The sequence below is a fragment of the Opisthocomus hoazin genome, chromosome 25, assembly GCF_030867145.1.
Source record: "Opisthocomus hoazin isolate bOpiHoa1 chromosome 25, bOpiHoa1.hap1, whole genome shotgun sequence".
Lineage (NCBI taxonomy): Eukaryota > Metazoa > Chordata > Aves > Opisthocomiformes > Opisthocomidae > Opisthocomus > Opisthocomus hoazin.
This window is the reverse complement of record NC_134438.1, coordinates 5,302,173-5,320,510: the sequence shown is the minus strand read 5'-3', so window position 1 is coordinate 5,320,510 and position 18,338 is coordinate 5,302,173. Positions and strand designations below refer to the sequence as shown.

Genomic DNA, 18,338 nt, shown 5'->3' with positions numbered 1-18,338 from the left:
TTTTTAAAGCAATACTTGCTTAAAACTCCTGCCCCAGGGTGGCACTGCAACAGGCACTACCCCAGGGACTTTGGGAGAGGGGCTGAGCCCGTGTCCCAGCTCGGCCCCGGGAGCCCCTGCCTGTGGTCATTGCTTTGGGGTGAAGTAAGCGTCTCCTTGCGTGCGACACACAAAGTGGAAAGCTTGCTTACGTCCCAGCCCACCTGCTGCCTGCCCCGGCTGCTTGACTCAGCACGCTGCGAATATCGCGGTGACACGGAGGCTGGAAATGCTGCTGGGAGCCGGGGAGACGTGGTGCGGCAGGCAGGGCACTGAGCCGCCCCAAGTCTTGGCCCAGCTTGGCACTTGTGGTCGGCTGCTCTGCGTTTTCCATATGACCTCCCTGATTTTCTGGAGGTCTGATGTAAACCCCTGGAGAGGCACGGGCAGGAGGGGGGGAAGCAGCCGAAAGAAGGGGACAGCCCCACACGGAAACCATCTCCAGCTGCATCAGCAACCAGCAGTAATATCCTCCCAAAAGGGTTTTAGGCACCTCCTTTCTGCTGAAGTCCAGGGGTTTGGGGCATTTTTCCAGCCATTTGTGGTGTCTCTCATGGACTCACAGTCCACACGATTCACACAGGGCTGGATGTGGCCGTAGGGAGGTGGAGATGGCTCCTGCTCTCTCCTGTTGGGTAGCTTTGAATATATCCTACTGAGGAGTGGCAGTGGGAACCCTGTCAGTCCTTTGTGTCCCCTTCACCACCCCGATACAGGCTATGGGTGACTGCTCCTTGTTGAGATGTGTGATACCATCCCTTGGAGCCTGGCTCTGTCCTCTGCTCCGGTGAAGTGCAATGCTTGCACCAAGAACCTGATGATGCTCAGAACGAGTGGTGGCCCAGGTAACCACATGTGACATCCACCCTGCTGCTTTCACTGTCTTCCCGGGGTGCAAAGACCCCACCGGGCTTTCCAGAGATGTTCATGAGGACAGGCAAAAGGGGACAAGCATGGAGGATGTTATGGCTTTAAGAAGCCCTTCATTTATCCTGGACTTCTGGCATCTCTGCTTTGCTTTACGATGTGCAAATGGGGAGACCTCACCACCTCCTGTCTAATCCCCGAGCCCTGTTTTAGGGCTGCTCCTAATCTCTGAAAGCCTCCAGGATTTGTCCCAGCTGTCGGAGGCATCTCCTGTCTTCCCACAAGGACACATCAGCTGTTGTGTTGGGGAATGGCGCTGCCGAGGCTTCTCCCGTCCCACCTGGCAGGTCCTCGATGATGCAGTTTCCTAAACCGGTAAATCCGGGTGAATGGGTAGACCCGATGCTTTTGGGGTGCAGCCAGATTTATCTCTTTGCCATGCGGTCCTGTCAATAAGGTCAGCTGAAAGATGACCATGATGCATCTTTTGGGGGGTTTCAGTAACAGCGGCACGAGGAGGATCTGATCCTTTAAGGAAGAAATGAAGCTGTCATTATTTACACCTATGTTTTACCTGGAAGATAAATAAGGCAACATATCAATGGTGCAGAGGGCTGGAAATGTGGGTCAAAACCAACTTATAAAAAGTATCTTCTTCCTGTAGAGAAGAGATGTTTTCTTACTGATAAACACAAATACCCAGTATTTCAGCTAAATCCTGAAATATTTGGAGTTTCAGGCAAAAAATGTGTTGATATTGAAATGATCACTGAAATTTTAATGTTCAGCCTTCCCAAATGCCTGCAGGAACAGCCAGCACATCCCACTCCGTGTGCTCTTTGTTTTCATGCTGAGGTGGAGGAATCGCACTGGTGGGCATTTCATTTTGTTTCTGACACCAGACTCATTTTAGTTCCCTCACCCCAAGGTCCGGGGGCTGAGACACCCTGCTCCTGTCCTTGTTGGTGAAATGACTCCATGGGAGCAGTTTCTCCCTCCCCATCGCGCATCCACAAGTGAAGCCATCGTGGTGGCTAATGAAATCTTTGGCTCCCGAGTCTGGTCTCTAAGGGAATCCTTTTGACTTTGGACTTGGGCAACCTGCCACGATGCCTTTGTCATCTACAGCAGGCAGCACAGTGTTTCCACGCTTGAGCTTGCTCGACGTACGGCAGTCTTGCCGGCAATGTGCGAATAAACAAGATGCCAATATACTACGGTAACGTGGCCCAGATGAGTCTGGATGGTAAACCGTGTTGATTCACTTGCTCTTAACCTATGAGTCATCCCGTGAGTCAACAGAGAAAACAGCATCTAAACGTCACCGAGCAGGTTGAAAAACTCAAGTTTTAATCAAATCAAGAACTTCAAGCAAAATAATTGCATTGATGTTATTTTCCTGGGGAAAGTGTTTAATTTTCAGCTGCACTCACCCGAACTGAAATAGGAGAGAAATCTGACTGCTCATTTCCTTATGAACTAGAGTTTTGGTATTGATTTTTTTTTTTTCCAGAGCTCTTTAAATTGCTTTTCTTAACACATAATCAAAAGAAACCCTCTTTTTGTTTAGGTTAGACATCACAATCGCCTTTGGGAAAGAGACACAGAAAACTGCTGAGCAGAGTTGATGGCTGTGGGAGTCTGGAGGTGGCCATCTGATGGAAAAAGTCATCAAGGTATGGGCCATGTGAATGCTGAGGGGTCAAGGATGTCGCCAAGACCATCCAAGACCGGATGTCTTGGGTCAAGGTATGGAGAAAACAGAGCTTCTCCAATCCTTCCCTCTGGGTGCCAGACACACCAGGGAGACAAAGGCAGCTGGAGAAGGACAGACGGACAGTCTCCTCTCGCCCTAAATAGCTGTGCTGGGCAGGAGGGCTGTCCTCTCTTTTACCAGAACTGTTCCTGGTTCATGACCCACTTGGCACGTTTGAGCCACTCCAAGCTGCTCTGGGGAGCTGGAGGGTCTGCCAGTACCTATCCATGGCCCGCAGGCAGCAAAAATGGCTGGAAGCCCCGTGGCACCCTCTCCTCCTGCCTCAGGGACCTCATCCCTCAGGCATCCCAAAGGTATTTCGGGGAAGGAGGAGGCTCTATTAGTCATATTCCTCCTCACTGGTGAAAGTAATCGAGGAACATCTGGGTTATCACATAACTTTGGAGGAAACATGCCCTCCTCGAGATACTGATACCATTTCTTGGTGTCCTGGCTTTGCCCTGATGCCGAACGCTGTTTCTGAAATAACCAGAAGAGAAAAAATATCCCTCCCTGGAGCGGGAGGGTCGTGCTGCCAGGCTACAGACTCTGGACAGGATCAGAGCTCGTGGAGGACCAGGTCTGCACTCATGTTACCTGATCCCCATGTGATTTGCCAGGCTGGTAGCTGCGATGGGCTTTCTTCTCAGATTACAGGAGGAGCAGAGCTAGCAGAAAGCTTGGGGACTCCTTCATGCTCTTTCTGGAGATCAGCAGTCTGTCTGTGTAGACCACCATGGGCAGAGGTCCTTGGGTCAATGCCTTCATGCAGCCATCAGTGCTTGTCTGGTGCTGTCTTCCAGCCAGGAGCTGAGCCCAGTGTCTGGCCAAGCCTAGCACCCTTGTGACACCCTGATGGACCAAAAAACCAGCACTGCTGCCCTGGCCTCCTCTCCCCATCCCCTCTTCCCACCTGGTCCATGGCTCCTGCTCCAGCTGGGATGCATCCCTTGGAGCCATTCCTTTAAAGACCAACCTGGCCAATGTGGTTTTGCTCTTTCTTCTCTCCCTGCCTTTCCTGGGTGACCACAGCTCCCCCCACCTGGAAAACTACCCCCTTGTTAGCAAAGCTCAGATCATCTGGCCCTGTCAGAGCACATAACTTCATGCTCTGGCTGTCTCAGAGATGCCTCTTGACCGTGATGTCCATGTTTGGAGGTGTTTAATGCGGACCACGAAAATGTGAGCCTTTGGAGCAAAGCGCAGGACAGCCAGGCTTGCTTGGCTCCTCCATAGCAGCATCCCTGGAGACAGGCAAGTAGGTGGGGAACAGGAGAAAACACTTTGTCAACCTGAAATTGAGGAAGGTTAAGGAATTAGACCTTAGGTTACAGAGACAATTTTAGTAGCCTCTCATGCATAGCATGGCGAGAGAGGGGAACAAGTACAGGCAGGGAGTGAATGGGTTTATATCCTAAGGGACTAAGGGGGCTCTCCTGGGTCAGTGGGCGGCTTTGGGGCATATCTGAGTTGATGGGCTAACGGAAGGGTGGTGGGTGACAAGTCCTGGGGTGACCAGACTCCATAGACAAGGTCCTGGTCACATGGGTAGGACAGAGGCTCGAGGACGTGCTGCAGGGCTGGACAGTGATTAATCTTCTCCAGGAACGTGAGTCAGGGATACGGACATCTGGGTTGGTCCAGAGTTGCCTTCCAATGATTCTGGGACTGAGGTGGAGGCTGGGGGAGCAGAAGGATCTGGTGTTACAGTAGGGACTACAAGAGGACATGGAGGGGAGCATATGAGTTTGGGGGGGTCAATGCAGGATTAATAGGGAGGTTTGGGGTGGGGGCGGGTCTGGTGTTAATGCAGGGGCTGGAGGAAGGCATGGGCAAATGCAGGGTCAATGGGGGGGCTAAGGGGAGGACTTGGGAGGGCAGTGGGTGGCTGAGGAGGTGGCAGTAGAGGGGTTGGGAAGACCTTAGATAAAGGGGTGTTGGTGCTATGTCCCCACAGAAAGGTGACCTGGCACTGGCCTGCCCAGTCCCGTGCGAGCCCGGGGGGAGGGGGGATGGCGGGGGGGCCAGGACCATGTGCTGCAGTCCCATAGGAGGGGGTAGGGGCGTGCTGCTGAATGTGCAGGTCCCGGGTGGCTATTCCTGGCGGCCCCCGCCTGCGCAGGCAGATTGGTTTGCAGGGAGGTGACAAGTGCCAGCCGAAGCCTATAAAAATCTCCCAGCCCCTGTTCTGGCTCAGAGACCTGATTCCCCCCTCCCAGCACAGCCGTCCCAGAGCAGAGGCTGTCTGTCCAGAGTGGAGACGCCTGGTCCGGAGCCGGGACCCCAGCTTCGAGTCAAGATCCCAGATCTGGAGGAAAGACCCTTGGTCTGGAGCACGGACCCCAAAACAGAGTGGAGATCCCAGAGCAAAGACCCCTAAACATCCTCTTCTCCTGCCCCCAGGCTTTGCAGGAATGACGGGAAAAACTGGACCTCCAGCCACAGACCTGGCTCCTGCAGCTCCGGAGAAAGAGCCAGTGCCAACCCCAAAGGAAGGACCACCACCAGCCCCAGCTGCTGAAGAGCCCTCGGTCCCCACACATCCCCCTGCCACGGAGCAGCCCACAGTCCCCGCAGATGAGCCTGCTCCTGTCCCCACAGTAGAAGTGGCTCCAGCCCCTGAAGAAGGTCTCCCGGCTCCCCCAGCTGAACCCCAAGCCTCTGAACCTAAGCCTGAGAAACCAAAGGCAGGTGAGAACGGGACTGGACACTGAAGTGGGGAGGGGAGATATACAAGCCTGGGAGGGGGCATGTGGGGGTGCTGGGGTGAAGGGATGAAGTGATGAAGTCATCATGGATATTTTTGCAGTGGGATAGGGTTGAGGGATTAGGAGGATGGGGGAGGGGGTGGGGGTGTGAAGACCAGCACAGAGGTTGGGTGATTGCCCTCCAACAGCTCCAGTGCTCAAGAACATGTCCTCACATCTGCGTGTTTGTTACAGAGCTGCCCAGTCCCCCCTTGTCTTTGGCCGTGGAAGAAGTGAGCGAAAACTCGATTACGCTGACCTGGAAAGCCCCGGAGCAGACAGGCCAGTCGGGCCTGGATGGATACGTGGTGGAGATCTGCAAAGATGGAAGTAGGCTTGGGCTTTCCTGCCTCATAAGTGTGGAGAGCTAGTGTGTTGCTGCAGAGGAGTAGGATGGAGCTGGGCAGAACCTGGCAGCACTTTTCCCCAGGCACCATTTCCCTCTCTGTGCCCAAATGGGTTCATTTTAAATGGTCTTTCTTCCCCCCCGCCATGGAGCAGAGGGGCTTCCCATTGGCTTCAGATAGTAGTGCTGTCTTTAGCGGGGGGCTGGACCAAGTTTCATGTCACTACCATGTCCAGCTAGAGGGTGGAGAAGAGACCAACATACCCACTGAGGATGGTCTCTGATGAACTCCAGCTCTGCAGAGACCTGGGGTTGGGATGATGATGCAAGACCTCAGGAGGGAGAAGATGCAATTCTCCCATGTTTGCCCAAAATGGAATGCAGAAGGAATGGGGATAAGATGAGAGGATGAGAGAGGAGATGATCCTGGGCAGTGCAAGTGAGATGGGGCTCGAGATGCCTGGAAGGAGGATGGCTGCAGTGAATGGAGGTGGGCTGGTGGGTGGGAACCGTTACCTGTGGTTCTCTGGTTGCATTGCTGGTTGGTGGAATGGAGTAGGCAGATGAGACTTGTGTTTTGGATGCTCTCTTGAAGCCCTGCTTGGCTTTAGGGTGAGAGTGAGTGACCTGTGTGGCTGGAGGGATCTGCGAGGGAAGGCTGGGACTGGTGGACTGGGGGCTACATGAGGCTGGAGTGGTTTGGGAGACCCAGGTGGTCCGTGGGCCTTGGGAAACATGATCTATGACCCTTGGCTGTTTAGCTTGGGGCAGGCACGACCAGCGCCTGCTTGGCTGTGGGAAGCTTTCATCATTGGGCTTGGGGATCGGGGAGGTAACCATGGCTGGATGAGATGTGTGAGGAGGCCCTTGTGTGGGACAAGGCAAGATGCAGCCATTCCTGGAGGGTGCTGGCTGACAGCCACCCAAAGGTCACAGTTTTGGATGCTCTCCTAGCTTGCTTTGGACTTGGCTGGGTGACAGGAGAGCTTTAGTCATTAAATGAAAACCATGTGGGCTCTGTGACTGCTGTATTTGGGCTGGTGCGAGACTCTGGTTGGCTAAAATGCGATCAGATTTGAGTGAGGGCTGATTTGAGTAACGTCAGCAGTAAAGGGAAAGAAGAGCCGGCTGATCTGATAGCGTTTGACAGGAAAACCTTCTTGATTTGAAGGTGCACGTGGTGGCTTAGCAAATCTTTGCACACGTAGGTTGCTCTAGTTAATTGCCTGGGACACCCAGTCCTTTGGTGACTGGGGCAGTCTTTTTTCTAACTGGGAAACTTCTGAAGAGGCTCAGCACGTTGTAAGGCTGTGTCAGCTGGGTGATGTGGCAGGGTTTCTACATCTTGGCGGCAGGGTGAGTTTGAGATGCCCCCTTCCAAGCAAGAAGAGCAGTTGGAGAGGTAGAGCTGGCTGGTGGCAGGTGATGAGCAGAGCTTACCTGATGTGGAGAATGCGCTGGGGTGCATGGTGAGCCCCAACATGTTCTCCTGGGGCAGAAGGAGGAGTAGACTGGCTGGCAGAGTGGTCAGAAGATCTAAACTACTTCCAGAAATGCACCTGGAAGGTAAACAGGGACCATGTTTGCTGGCCTAATGCCTTTTCTTATTTACAAATAGCCTCCTACTCAACAGCTGAGCTTCTGCCATCATTTTATATCCCATGCTCCTTGGCAGGGTGGGCTGGACAACCTCCCCTATAAGATACCTTTTTCTGCTGGTGCCCCAAATCCTTCCATTTTTGCAAGGAAGGGGTTCTTTGCTTCTGGGTTGCATTCCATGTGGCTTAGTCCTGCTGTTTGGGGGTGTCTGTCCATTGCATGCCTGATGTGCTCTTTGGGGTTCGTTGTAGGTACAGACTGGACAGCTGTGAACAAGGAGCCTTTTCTTTCCACTCGTTACACAATCCAGGACCTCGGCTCTGGTGACAAGATCAATGTACGAGTGAAGGCTGTCAGCGCCAGTGGTGCCAGTGTCCCGGCTACTTTGGAACAGCCAGTCCTCATCAGAGAGATCCTCCGTAAGTACTGCTCCTGCCGTACGTAATTCCCCTGAGCTTTGTCAGCGGTACAAAGAACCCACAGTCCACCCTCGCAGCCTGAGCAGCCTCAGCCCTCTCACACACGGCAGTCTAGCCTTTGACCAAGATGTTATTCTAAATAACTGTGTCCAATCCCCTTGGGGTGGAATGGAGTAGCTTCCCGACCTCCACCACACAGGTGGTGAAGCTTTGAGGGTGAAGGACTCCAAATGCAGAGCCACTTTTTCCCATTTCACTGCAAGAGCTCAGAAGCAGTCTCACTTTTGTCCCACCTCATCTCCTTGGCCATGCTACATCTCTGATATGCCATCACATACACATTGGATGGCTTTGTTTATTTAGCTAAGGAAAGTCAAGAGCTTGTAGTCTGGAGCATGGGAACTTTAATCATGCCAAACTTGCTAATGAATGGCTTGCTCCCATGCTTAGCAAGACTCACATTCCTCCCAGGGTGCTGTGAATATGCTGAGGTTGATATATGATTGCAAGGTTGGTTTTCACTTATCAAACAGCAAATACAGACATTTTCCCTTTACAAGGCATTGTTAATGTGCAAGTTTTGCTGTTACTCAAAGAACACATCAGATGTCTCAGCTGCTTAAAAATAATAACAAAAGTTGTTCCAGGAACCAGCAGCTTTTCATAGGAAAAGGCTTGGAGAAGGCTATCAGCATCTGGAAAGGGTCCTGCTGAGTTCATCCTCTCAGTCTGCTCGGAGGAGGTGAACATGGCTTAGTGGTTGGTGTCTGCTGCTGAATTCACCTCCAGATCTCAAAGGCATCCCAACATACTTTGTGGGACTGGGGAAACTGCGGCATGGGGTACTGGCGTGAGTTGCCAAATACACAGCTTGTTCTTCCCACTTCTAGTCCTGTGCTGCACCCACCAGTGCAACCCTCCTGTCCCCGCTGCCTGAGCTTTGTCCCAGCCATCAGCTGAGAGGTGTAAAACCCAACGAACTGATAGACCCATGCACAACTTGCTCTTGCTCCATGCTAGCGGGGTTTTTCACTTCTTTCTTTTTGTTTTGCTCACTGAAACTCTTCCTCAGCACAGAGCACTTGCCTACTTTTGCATTTCATTTGAAATACAGCCCTGTGCACACTGCCTGGCTTTGCTGAGGAACAAACCAGCCCTCAGTGTCCACCTGCGTCCCTGTGTCCACCCCAGCAGCACTGGTGTGTGTCGGGTTCACGAATCCACTCCTCCCTGCCCCATCTGTTACCTTCTGGTCTTCACATTTTATTCGGGACTGCATTTTGTACCTCTCACCAGTTCATTTATAGCACCACAAGGGATTTTAAATAGCAGCAGTGCAGACGGCACAGAGTTTAAAAACAGGTGGGACGAGTGGGTTTGGGAAGTGGAGAGAGACGAGGAGAAACCAGATGAAGATTCGGTGTGGGAGTTGCGTTTTGCAGGGAGCTGGGGCAGGAAAAATGCCTTCCCACCCATGGCAGCATGTCACCTCCATGGTGGGATGCTCCATCCTCCACCCTCAGCCAGCCTTCTGCAGCTGAGCAAAGAACGCGTGAGCTGGGGAAAACACCCGTGAATTAACATTCCTCCGTCGAGGTCGGGTTTCTTTGCTGCGCTGAGACTGATGAGCCCAAGTGGCAGCATCGATGCACGGATCCCAGGAGTGAATGGCAGCAAGAGCAGAGGAGAGACTGTCTCAGCTGTTGGTCGGGCCATCTGGGACCGCCGGGCATCTCCCTGCCCTCCCCAGCCCACCACCGGCGTTTCACGCTCACAGCTGTTTAGCCATCGCTCAGTCCCGGTTTAATTCTGGCCGTGCCCCCTCCCCAGACCTAAGCTCCAGCATGTTTAATCCAGGCAGAGACACACAACTCTTATGAGGGGCTCACGCAAACCCAATGCCTCTCTAGAAGGATCACTGAGTGGCACCGAGCCGGTAGGGTTACACAGCTGCTATTTTCACCCCGGGAAGGAGACACACGCTCCATCAGCATGCTCTAGTGGGTTTTTTGCTTATCTTTGTTATGTTCCCTTGGGGACGATAGCCTTCATTTTAAGCCTGGGGCTTTCACGGCTCTGCTGTGAGTAACCATGCACCACCTTGGTCTTTCAATGGCCTTGAGCGCACAGCGAAGGTGGAGGTCTGGCAAGCCTTGTCTCTGCTCAAGGTTGGGTTGTGTAACTCTAGAAAGTCTGCTTTGAGCTGTGGGAGAAGTGCTTCCGAACTGGGAGATGCTTTCCTCTGCCTGGCTACCATGTAGGCTGTGTTGTGACTCTTCAGGTTAAGCCCGTGTTGGTCCCTGTGGCCTGGCTATAATGCTGGGGGTGAATGGTCCATCAGGGAGGTGCTGTTGGGCTGGTGACCTGGTATCTCAAGGATGGATATAATTTCGGGGTGCAGGCAATGCGTAGGCTGGCATGGCCCTGCACGAAGCAAGCACTGTCTAGGAGACGAGAGGGAAGAGGTGGCCATATTTCTGGGTGGGATATCCTGATGGCCAAGCAGAGGGTTGCGTGGGGTGGATCAGCCAGTTGGGGGCTGTGATTTCCTTGGCCCCATGACATGACTTTCTGGTTCCCAGAGCTCCCGAGGATCCGCATGCCTCGTCACCTGCGGCAGACTTATGTCAGGCGTGTTGGGGATGCCATTAACGTGATGATCCCTTTCCAGGTAGGTGGGCGATTTGGGATTTAATCCCCCAGGCTTTTTCACTGCAGGTTAGCTTCTGAAGTGACTTTTCTAGCCACCATGACATGCTTGGGGCCATCCACGGCCTAACTTGTCCTGGTCCCCACATCTCATGGCCTGAGGGTGGGAGATGGGGCAGGAACCCCTCTCCCATTCCTGCCTGGTCCCCATTTTTCTCCTGCTATGTCTTTATTGATGGTGCTGGTAATGGGACAACCCCAAACACACTAGGGCATGGGCTAGCTATTGCTGCTGTCTCAACCCATGAGCCTTGTTCAGCTCATGCTCCTGGCTGAGCCTGGCAAGGATCTGGCCACATACCACAGAACCCCACAGCACAACAGGGGGTTCTCCTTGGGGAGAGCAGCTGCCTTTAGAGAGCAGAGCAGCCCCAGGGCTGTATGATGGGGGAGGTGATGCTGGCACTGGTGGGCCAAGCTGGAGTTCCTCTCCTTGGCTGATCTATCACATACTGTCTGGGGCATCCCCAAAATATCTCCAGCGTGGCATCTGGGATGGAAAAAAAACAGCCCTGAAACACACTGGGGGAAGCAAGAGGCAGAAATCTGCCCCTGCAATGAGGGACATGTCCATGCCATGTCTCATAGGTGATTGGAGCCTGCGCTGGTCGTGCTCCAGGTATGACTCGGCCCTGGATGCTGAATTCAGCTTCTGCTGCTAGACTTGAACCTGGGCTCAGTGCCTGGGCAACAGGAGCACAGCTCTGCCTGCAAAGCCATGGGCAAGGAAAGCTGGGCTTGCCCCATGAGGGCTTTGGGGGACCAGCATGTTCCAGCATCATCCCTGGAGCCTGATGGCTTCCATCAGTGGGGCTGCCAGGAACTGGCTGTTTATTCCCTGGGGACTGCTGGAAGCGAGAGGTGGTATCCAGGCCACTGCTGCCTGGACAAAGTGGGATGGCTCTGCCCACCCGTCCTTCCCAGCAGGACCGGTTGGGACCATGTGCTTGAGTGGCTCCTAACGTGCCTGTGCGGGTTGCTCCAGGGAAAGCCACAGCCCGAGGTGATCTGGACCAAGGGTGGCCAGCCCCTGGACACCAGCCACATCAATATCCGCAACACGGACAAGGACACCATCTTCTACATCCGCGAGGCACAGCGCACTGATTCGGGCAAGTACGAGCTCACTGTGCGGATAAACGGAGCAGAGGACAAGGCTACTCTGGACATCCAAGTGATTGGTAAGGCTGGAGACTGGACCCTGCAGGGTCGTTTTGGGGCTCGTTTCTGCCCCTTGGTTGGGAGTAGCTCTTGTTCTGGGTGGGATGGGACAGGGCCAGCAACAAGGCAAGGGACTCTGGGGTTCCTCTTCCAGTGGGATCTTCTCCAGCATCATGGAGGTGAACTACTCTGGTTGGGGATGCAGGCTTTCTCCCAGCCCATGCCCATCACAACTTCTTATCCATCGTGTGCTGCAACAGGGTGAGAAGAGATTAAAAGCGAGGTGCAAGGGATGGTCAAGGCACAGAAAATGGGGGGAGCAAATTAAGATGCCTCTCTGTGCGGGTTTGTGTTTGCAGAGCCCCCGGGCCCCCCCCAGAAACTGAAGCTGGTGGATGTGTGGGGCTTTAATGTGGCCCTGGAGTGGACCCCACCGGCGGACAACGGCAACTCGGAGATCAAGGGCTACTTGGTCCAGAAGTCAGACAAAAAGAGTGGGGTGAGTCTGGGCACTCCTGGGCCCCCGTGCCCTGGTGCTGGGGATGCACTCATGGGAGAGGGGGAGCTGCACACCCTTGTCTCCCCCTACTCCTTCTTCATCCTTTGGACAGCCTGGTTTCCTCACTGCTCTCCTTTTAATTTTTCCACCCAGAAATGGTTCATGGCACTGGAGCGCTGCACCCGCACCAGCTGCACCATCTCCGACCTCATCATTGGCAACATCTACTCCTTCCGCGTGTTCGCAGAAAACGCCTGCGGGCTGAGCGAGAAAGCAGCTGTCACCTCTGGGGTGGCCCACATCGAGAAGTCAAGTGGGGTCAAGGCCCTGGCTATGCGGTTTGGGGTGGTGGTGGGCAGGAGGGGTCCTATTTATGTGGGGGCTAGTAGGGCTTCCTCGGTGCTGTGGTGATGCTGCTGGGCTGGTCCCTAGGCTGAGCCCTGCAGGGGTGAGGCTGTGCATCCTCAAGGCAGAGGTCCAGAGGTCCCCTGCCTTCCTTCTACACCTCCTTTCTCCTTTGGGTAAGGCTTGTGCCATGGGCAGCCCCCTGGGAGGGATCAAGGCACGGTCATCCTTGGGGTGAGATGGAAGCAGGTGCCAGGATGGGTGAGGAACAGCCCTGGCTTTGGCCCCACAGCTCAGGGCCAGCAGAAGAAGAGACCCCTGCAGTGGTCCATCTCAGGGCCAAATCTCCAAACCAGCATTCTCAGCCCCACTCTCCCTCCATCTGTTGCCATCCTGCTCCCTGGTAGCACACAGTGAGTTGGGGTCTATTTGACCTGCAGAGCTTACCTCCAGCTCCTATTTCTCTGCACTGAATTTTGGGGATGGAGTAGGAGATCCAGAGGGGTGCCTGGCCCTGATCTGACATGCTGCACATAGCATGCATCATGGTGTTGGTTTGCAGACTGGCATCTCCCGTGTCCCTTGCAGGGACTGGGCACTAACATGGCATGGTTGGATGAGAAGGGATTTATAGACAGGGCTGGTCTGAGCTGATGGCCAGGTCTTTGGGTCAGGCTAGATGCCATCTGGCTTATTTTGTGAGGGAGGAGAAGCATTTTGGAATACCTTGGGCTGAGTTTGTATGCTGGATAGCCCAGGAACCCTAGCTCTGCCTCAACCTAGAATTAATTATTTTCTTAGAAACTGCTTACCAGCCAGAGAAGATCCCTCAACGGGACATGATGGAGCCTCCAAAGTTCACCCAGCCCTTGACAGACCGAATCACCACCCGGGGCTACAGCACACATCTCTTCTGCTGTGTCCGGGGCTTCCCCCAGGTGAGTGGTTCCTCCATGGACAGCATAGCCTCCGTGTGTGGGCAGGCACCGGTGGGGTTTCTGCAAGGTGGCTGGAGGTTTTGGGAAATAGTTGGTCATGGTGGGTTAGGGTTGGATGAGGTTAGGGGGCTGCAGCTGTTCTTCAAGTCAAACTGGGGCAAGTTTAGGGTGTTTCTGCATGGAAAATGGAGGCTGGTCTTAATTCAAGCCATGTCCTTTTTCCTTCTGCATTGGGGGAGGAAGACTGGGGCAGTGGTTAGGGCTCAAGAATGGGAGATTTAGCTCTTCAAACTACTTCTGACTGTGAATTTCACCATGAGCACCAGGTTCAGGCAGAGCCAAGGCAAAGCCAGAGGGAGGTGGCTGCATTTTGGGGCCAGTTCTCGTTCCTCTCCCTGCTTTAAACAAATAAATAAATCCTGCTGCCTTCCAGCCCAAAATCATCTGGATGAAAAATCAGATGGAGATACGGGAAGACCCCAAATACATTGCGATGATCAAGCAGGGCGTCTGCTCCCTAGAAATCCGCAAACCCAGCCCTTTTGATGGGGGCATCTACACCTGCAAAGCTGTGAACGCCTTGGGGGAAGCCTCAGTAGACTGCAAACTTGATGTGAAAGGTAAGATTGGCTGAGGAGATAGAGGAGCAGGTCTCTTTGCCTGCCTTCTCCTGTTCTCATTTTCACTGTGCTGTGGTTTGTCCCTGTTATGGTGACAGGGGAGCCTAAGGACACTGGGCAGCCCTGTGGAGCTGGAGCTTCAGGCTTCTTGGGTTTATGGCCTTCAAGCATCTTGAAATCTCCTTCCCTCATTTTTGGCTAAAAAGTGGGGACGAAGCCAGAAACTGCAGAGCCAAAGGACCAGAGGTGCTGTTGGAGGCTGGGACAGTCTCTTGCTCCTCACTTCATCCGCCAGCACTTGTGTCCCAAGCCATCCCCAAGCCATGTGGGCGGTGCTTGCCGAAACCCCTCCTCTTGCATCTGGGTTGTTCTGATTTATGTTTTGGGATCCTGCACGGACTCTCCGGCTCACATTTCCCTGCCTCAGCAGAGCACCCAACCCAACCCTGTATGGAGATGCCCTGCTCTTCTCCCCTCGCAGACCCCTCTCCTGTGTGCTGCAGACCTGCCTCGGCATGCAGTGGGGTGCATGCCCACCCACCCACGCTACACGCATGTTCCTCAAGTAGCGGTGTGTCCTTAGACACCTGTCCTTTTTATTATTTCTCCTCCTGTGGCTTCCCAGCACACGCTTGCCCCGAGACATGCTCTGCCCTACTTCCCATGCAGGCAGGGCTCCGATCCGGCAGGCACCCAGAACTCTCGGTCCCTGCTGAAGCAACGGGGCTGCCAGTGTGGCACAGGGTCCATGCTTGGCTTTGCGGTAGCTGGTGCCAGGGCTTCCAGAGCGCTGACCCAGCTGGCCCCAGCCATGCTGCCCTGCAGGCAGGGCTGTCGGTGCAGCCATGCGAGCAGCACGGTGAAGTCAGCCAGGAGACTGAGCTTGTCGTTGTGCTGGGGACACAAAGCGCCCGGGAGTCACCCAGGCTGGGACCGTGGGGACAAGCTGGCCAGGAGCAGGCAGTGATGGTGGTGTGCATGACTGCTTGGAGCGTGGGTGCACAGGGATGGTGTGCGTAGGTGCACATTGGTGTGTGCGTGCAAGCGGGTTGGTCATGCCCTGGCTTGCTTTTGGAAGTGAAAAGGGGAGTGAAGCAAGGGGAATTCATGGAGTTTATATCTCCCGTGCTCTCCTGCAGTGCCCCAGTGAGGACAGTTTGGAGGGCAAGACGAAGAGCAAGGTAGGTCTGGGTCGGGGCTGTGGGATGGAGGGAGGGTGGATCACTTCATCAGGGATGGTGTGGATGGAGTGTCCTGCATAAGCCCTTGTCACCTGCTGATGGAGCCCCAGCTCAGGGCTACCTCATCCCACGGTTGGATGTGCACTGGTGGGGTGGGATGCTGCAGAGCCTGAGAGAAAACTGCCCCTTTGCGAGGTGGAGAGAGGACTGTAAGTATGGGCAGAAGGGGGAAGATGCAGCGGGGAGACTGGTGTGCCTGGCAGACATGTGGGCAGCCAGTGGGCAGAGCCCCAGTTTGCAGGCAGGGCTCAGAGGTGTGGGGCACTGAGTTGGATGCACATGGGGAGCAGGTGCTGGGACTGGGGCCAGGTATAAAGGAGTATGAAATAGGGCCGGGGGTGGAAAAACAGAGCTAAAAGGTTGCATCTGAATTTTGTGGGGCAGGAGAGGGTGGAAGAGCTGGGCTGGGTTTGTCTTGCATTAAAGCCATGGCTGGGATGTGGTTTCCCATCTCATCCCTGACCACTGGTCTCTCGGCAGCAGTGCTCTCGCAGGACTTGGGTCTCATTCCTTCACCCAGGTGGATGCTGCAGCTACTGTTCAGTACCATGGCACATGGTGATGCTCCCGGCCGTGACCGCTGCTGCCTCCGGGTCTGTCCCCTCCCTGGTGGTACCCCTGGGGACCTGCACCTCAGCCTGCCATGGCATGGTCCTCTCTGAATGTGTCCTTAGGTGTGACAATAAAACCAGCCCATCTTTGGTCCTCATAGAAAAACCTGCTATGTTCTGCTTGTTGTGGGGTTGGCTTGAGCAGGGGGAGGTAGTGGGGAGAGAGCTGCCAGGGATGCTACAGGTTCGCATAACATCCCACCGAACCATGAGTGGAAGAGATGGTTTTTGAGCTTGGAAAGAAAGGCCCAGCTTTATAAAGAATATATGAAGATGACTAAACCAGAAGCAACCTAACAAGGAAGAGGAGGAGGATGGAGAAAAGTTTCCTTCTGGAGCTGGAGAATTATTCTGGCTGTGGGGGGAAATAGCAACGTCAAAACTATGGCATGTTGATGCTTCTTCATCAAAGCACAATTTCTTTCTCCACATCAGTGATGCAATGATCCAGCCACGTGCTGCCACCAGCATCCCCTCCCCACAGTGTGAGACGGCAGGGGCAGGACATGCCCATGCGCTATCTGGAGCGGGAGGAATTGGCCCCGTTATCTACTGACAGCTCATGTATGGAAAGATGACATGTTACTCACGGCTCTGAGACGGCTCGGGTCAGATGCTGTTTATTAACAGAGAGCCCAGACAGATCCATCAAGTTGACTAAGTGCATTGCTAACCAGGGGTCAGCAGGGCACTGCAAATGTGGATGAAAAACCAGCCTGGGCACCTGCAGATCTGAGCCCAGTCTGCCCATGGTGCCACTGGAGAGCAAAGCCGGGCAGTGCTGATGGCTAAAATAGCTGACCCCTCTCTGTAGCGTCTGTCCTGCAGCCCCTCTGCTTTGCCCCCATCTGCTCTGTCACCACCTCTCCAGGCGTGGGAACAGGCTGCCCTGGGAAGTGGTGGAGTCACCATCCCTGGAGGTGTTCAAAAGATGTGTAGATGTGGCACTTTGGGGTGCCCAGTGACAGGACAAGGGGCAATGGGCACAAACTGAAGCAGAGGAAGTTCCAGCTGAAGATGAGGAAGAACTTCTTCCCTCTGAGGGTGACGGAGCCCTGGCCCAGGCTGCACAGGGAGGCTGTGGAGTCTCCTTCTCTGGAGATATTCCAGACCCGCCTGGACAAGGTCTGCTCTGACCCAGCCTGCTCTGGGTGACCCTGCTTCGGCAGAGGGTCGGACAGGGTGACCCACAGAGGTCTCTTCCACCCCCTCATATTCTGTGATTCTGTGTGACATGGTTTTGCAGGCATGGTGGTGTTGGGTTGATGGTTGGACTTGATCTTAGAGGTCTTTTCCAACCTTGATGATTCCATGTCCAAGTTGAAGCTCATGGGGATATTGCTGTTCCTAGGGGTTCAGCACCAGCCATCGTTTCCACCATCAGAGGGCATTGTCGTGTTAGTTTTTATCCCATCTGATGGTCAGACTGGTTTATTGAGGTGGCTGGGGTTAGTGATGATGCCGCCGGGATGGAGGTTGCGGTCTACCTGGCAGGTCGAGAACAGATCTTCCCCTGGCATGCTCACACCTGGCCTGGGACACTGATGGGGATGTCCTGGCCCCCTTGATGTCCCTGGCATGTTGGCACGTGGCTTTGTCCAGTGGGAGCCTTGGGGGACAGGGACTGGGAGCGGGTGGTGTTAGCAGAGGGTTTGCCTGTACAGAGGAGGAGCAGCATCTCCGAGACTGTGTCATGCTGCCCACTGTGCCCTTCCCAGACTCTTAACGCAGCTATACAGGACACAGACTGTGTTTGCAGCCCCACAGGGGCGTGGGATGTAACAGCTTCCACTTTTAGTGAGCTCTCCCCGGGAAAGGTCTGGAAAGCATGGAATGGAAAAATCCACTAGATGTTCTTTCTGTAAGCAATTGCTCACACGCCTTTTAATGTATCAGCATCCCAGTCACCGGGTTTCTGGGCACCTTAGCAGGGATCAGGCAAAGGCACCGGTTCCAGGAAAGCAGCCTCTTGCAGGAATAAGCAGCAAATGGAAATCAGACCCGTGCTCGGTAAACAGCAGCCCTGTCCTGAGGCCAAGCTACTGCTGTGCAAAGGGACCATGGACACGGGGTAGGGGAGTCCTCTCTGCAGTAGCCTGGGGTTGCAGCATCCTCAGGCACTACTGATAAAGGATTTTGGGTTCTTCCCCTCGAGGAGGCTGGGAGGGCGTTCAGAACTCCTCCATCACAATGAGGTCCAAGGGAAGGAATTGCGACTGTCCTTGCCATTGCTCTTCTGCTCTGCTCCCATTTTTCCCAGTGTGGTCTGAGCCAGGAGCCTGGATATGATATACTGAGGCTCTTGCAAAATGTGGAAGGCTGAGCCCCTCATCTCCTCTCTTCTTTTCTGCCCTCCTTTTCCTCTCAGAGAAATGGAGGAACACCCTCCAGGCTAAACAGACTGGCTGCAGCAGTGGGCGAAGGGGACACCCCGCAGCCAC

The 18,338-nt window shown here is 54.3% G+C and overlaps 1 protein-coding gene across 4 annotated transcripts; it reads left to right on the top strand.

Moving 5' to 3' along the window:
• The first annotated feature begins 4,868 nt into the window (after positions 1-4,868).
• Positions 4,869-16,003, top strand: MYBPH (myosin binding protein H). Of its 4 annotated transcripts, none has more exons than XM_075442742.1 (11): positions 4,869-5,353; positions 5,605-5,739; positions 7,606-7,773; positions 10,356-10,444; positions 11,468-11,663; positions 12,003-12,142; positions 12,296-12,455; positions 13,289-13,425; positions 13,859-14,045; positions 15,185-15,226; positions 15,807-16,003. In XM_075442742.1, the coding sequence occupies exons 1-10, from the start codon at positions 5,077-5,079 to the stop codon at positions 15,193-15,195; spliced, it is 1,500 nt and encodes a 499-aa protein (XP_075298857.1). In that variant the 5' UTR covers positions 4,869-5,076; the 3' UTR covers positions 15,196-15,226; positions 15,807-16,003. The 4 variants fall into 4 exon arrangements, with proteins under 4 accessions (XP_075298857.1, XP_075298859.1, XP_075298858.1 ...); XM_075442744.1 differs by having other exon boundaries at positions 15,770-16,003; XM_075442743.1 differs by having other exon boundaries at positions 15,767-16,003.
• The last annotated feature ends 2,335 nt before the right edge of the window (positions 16,004-18,338 follow it).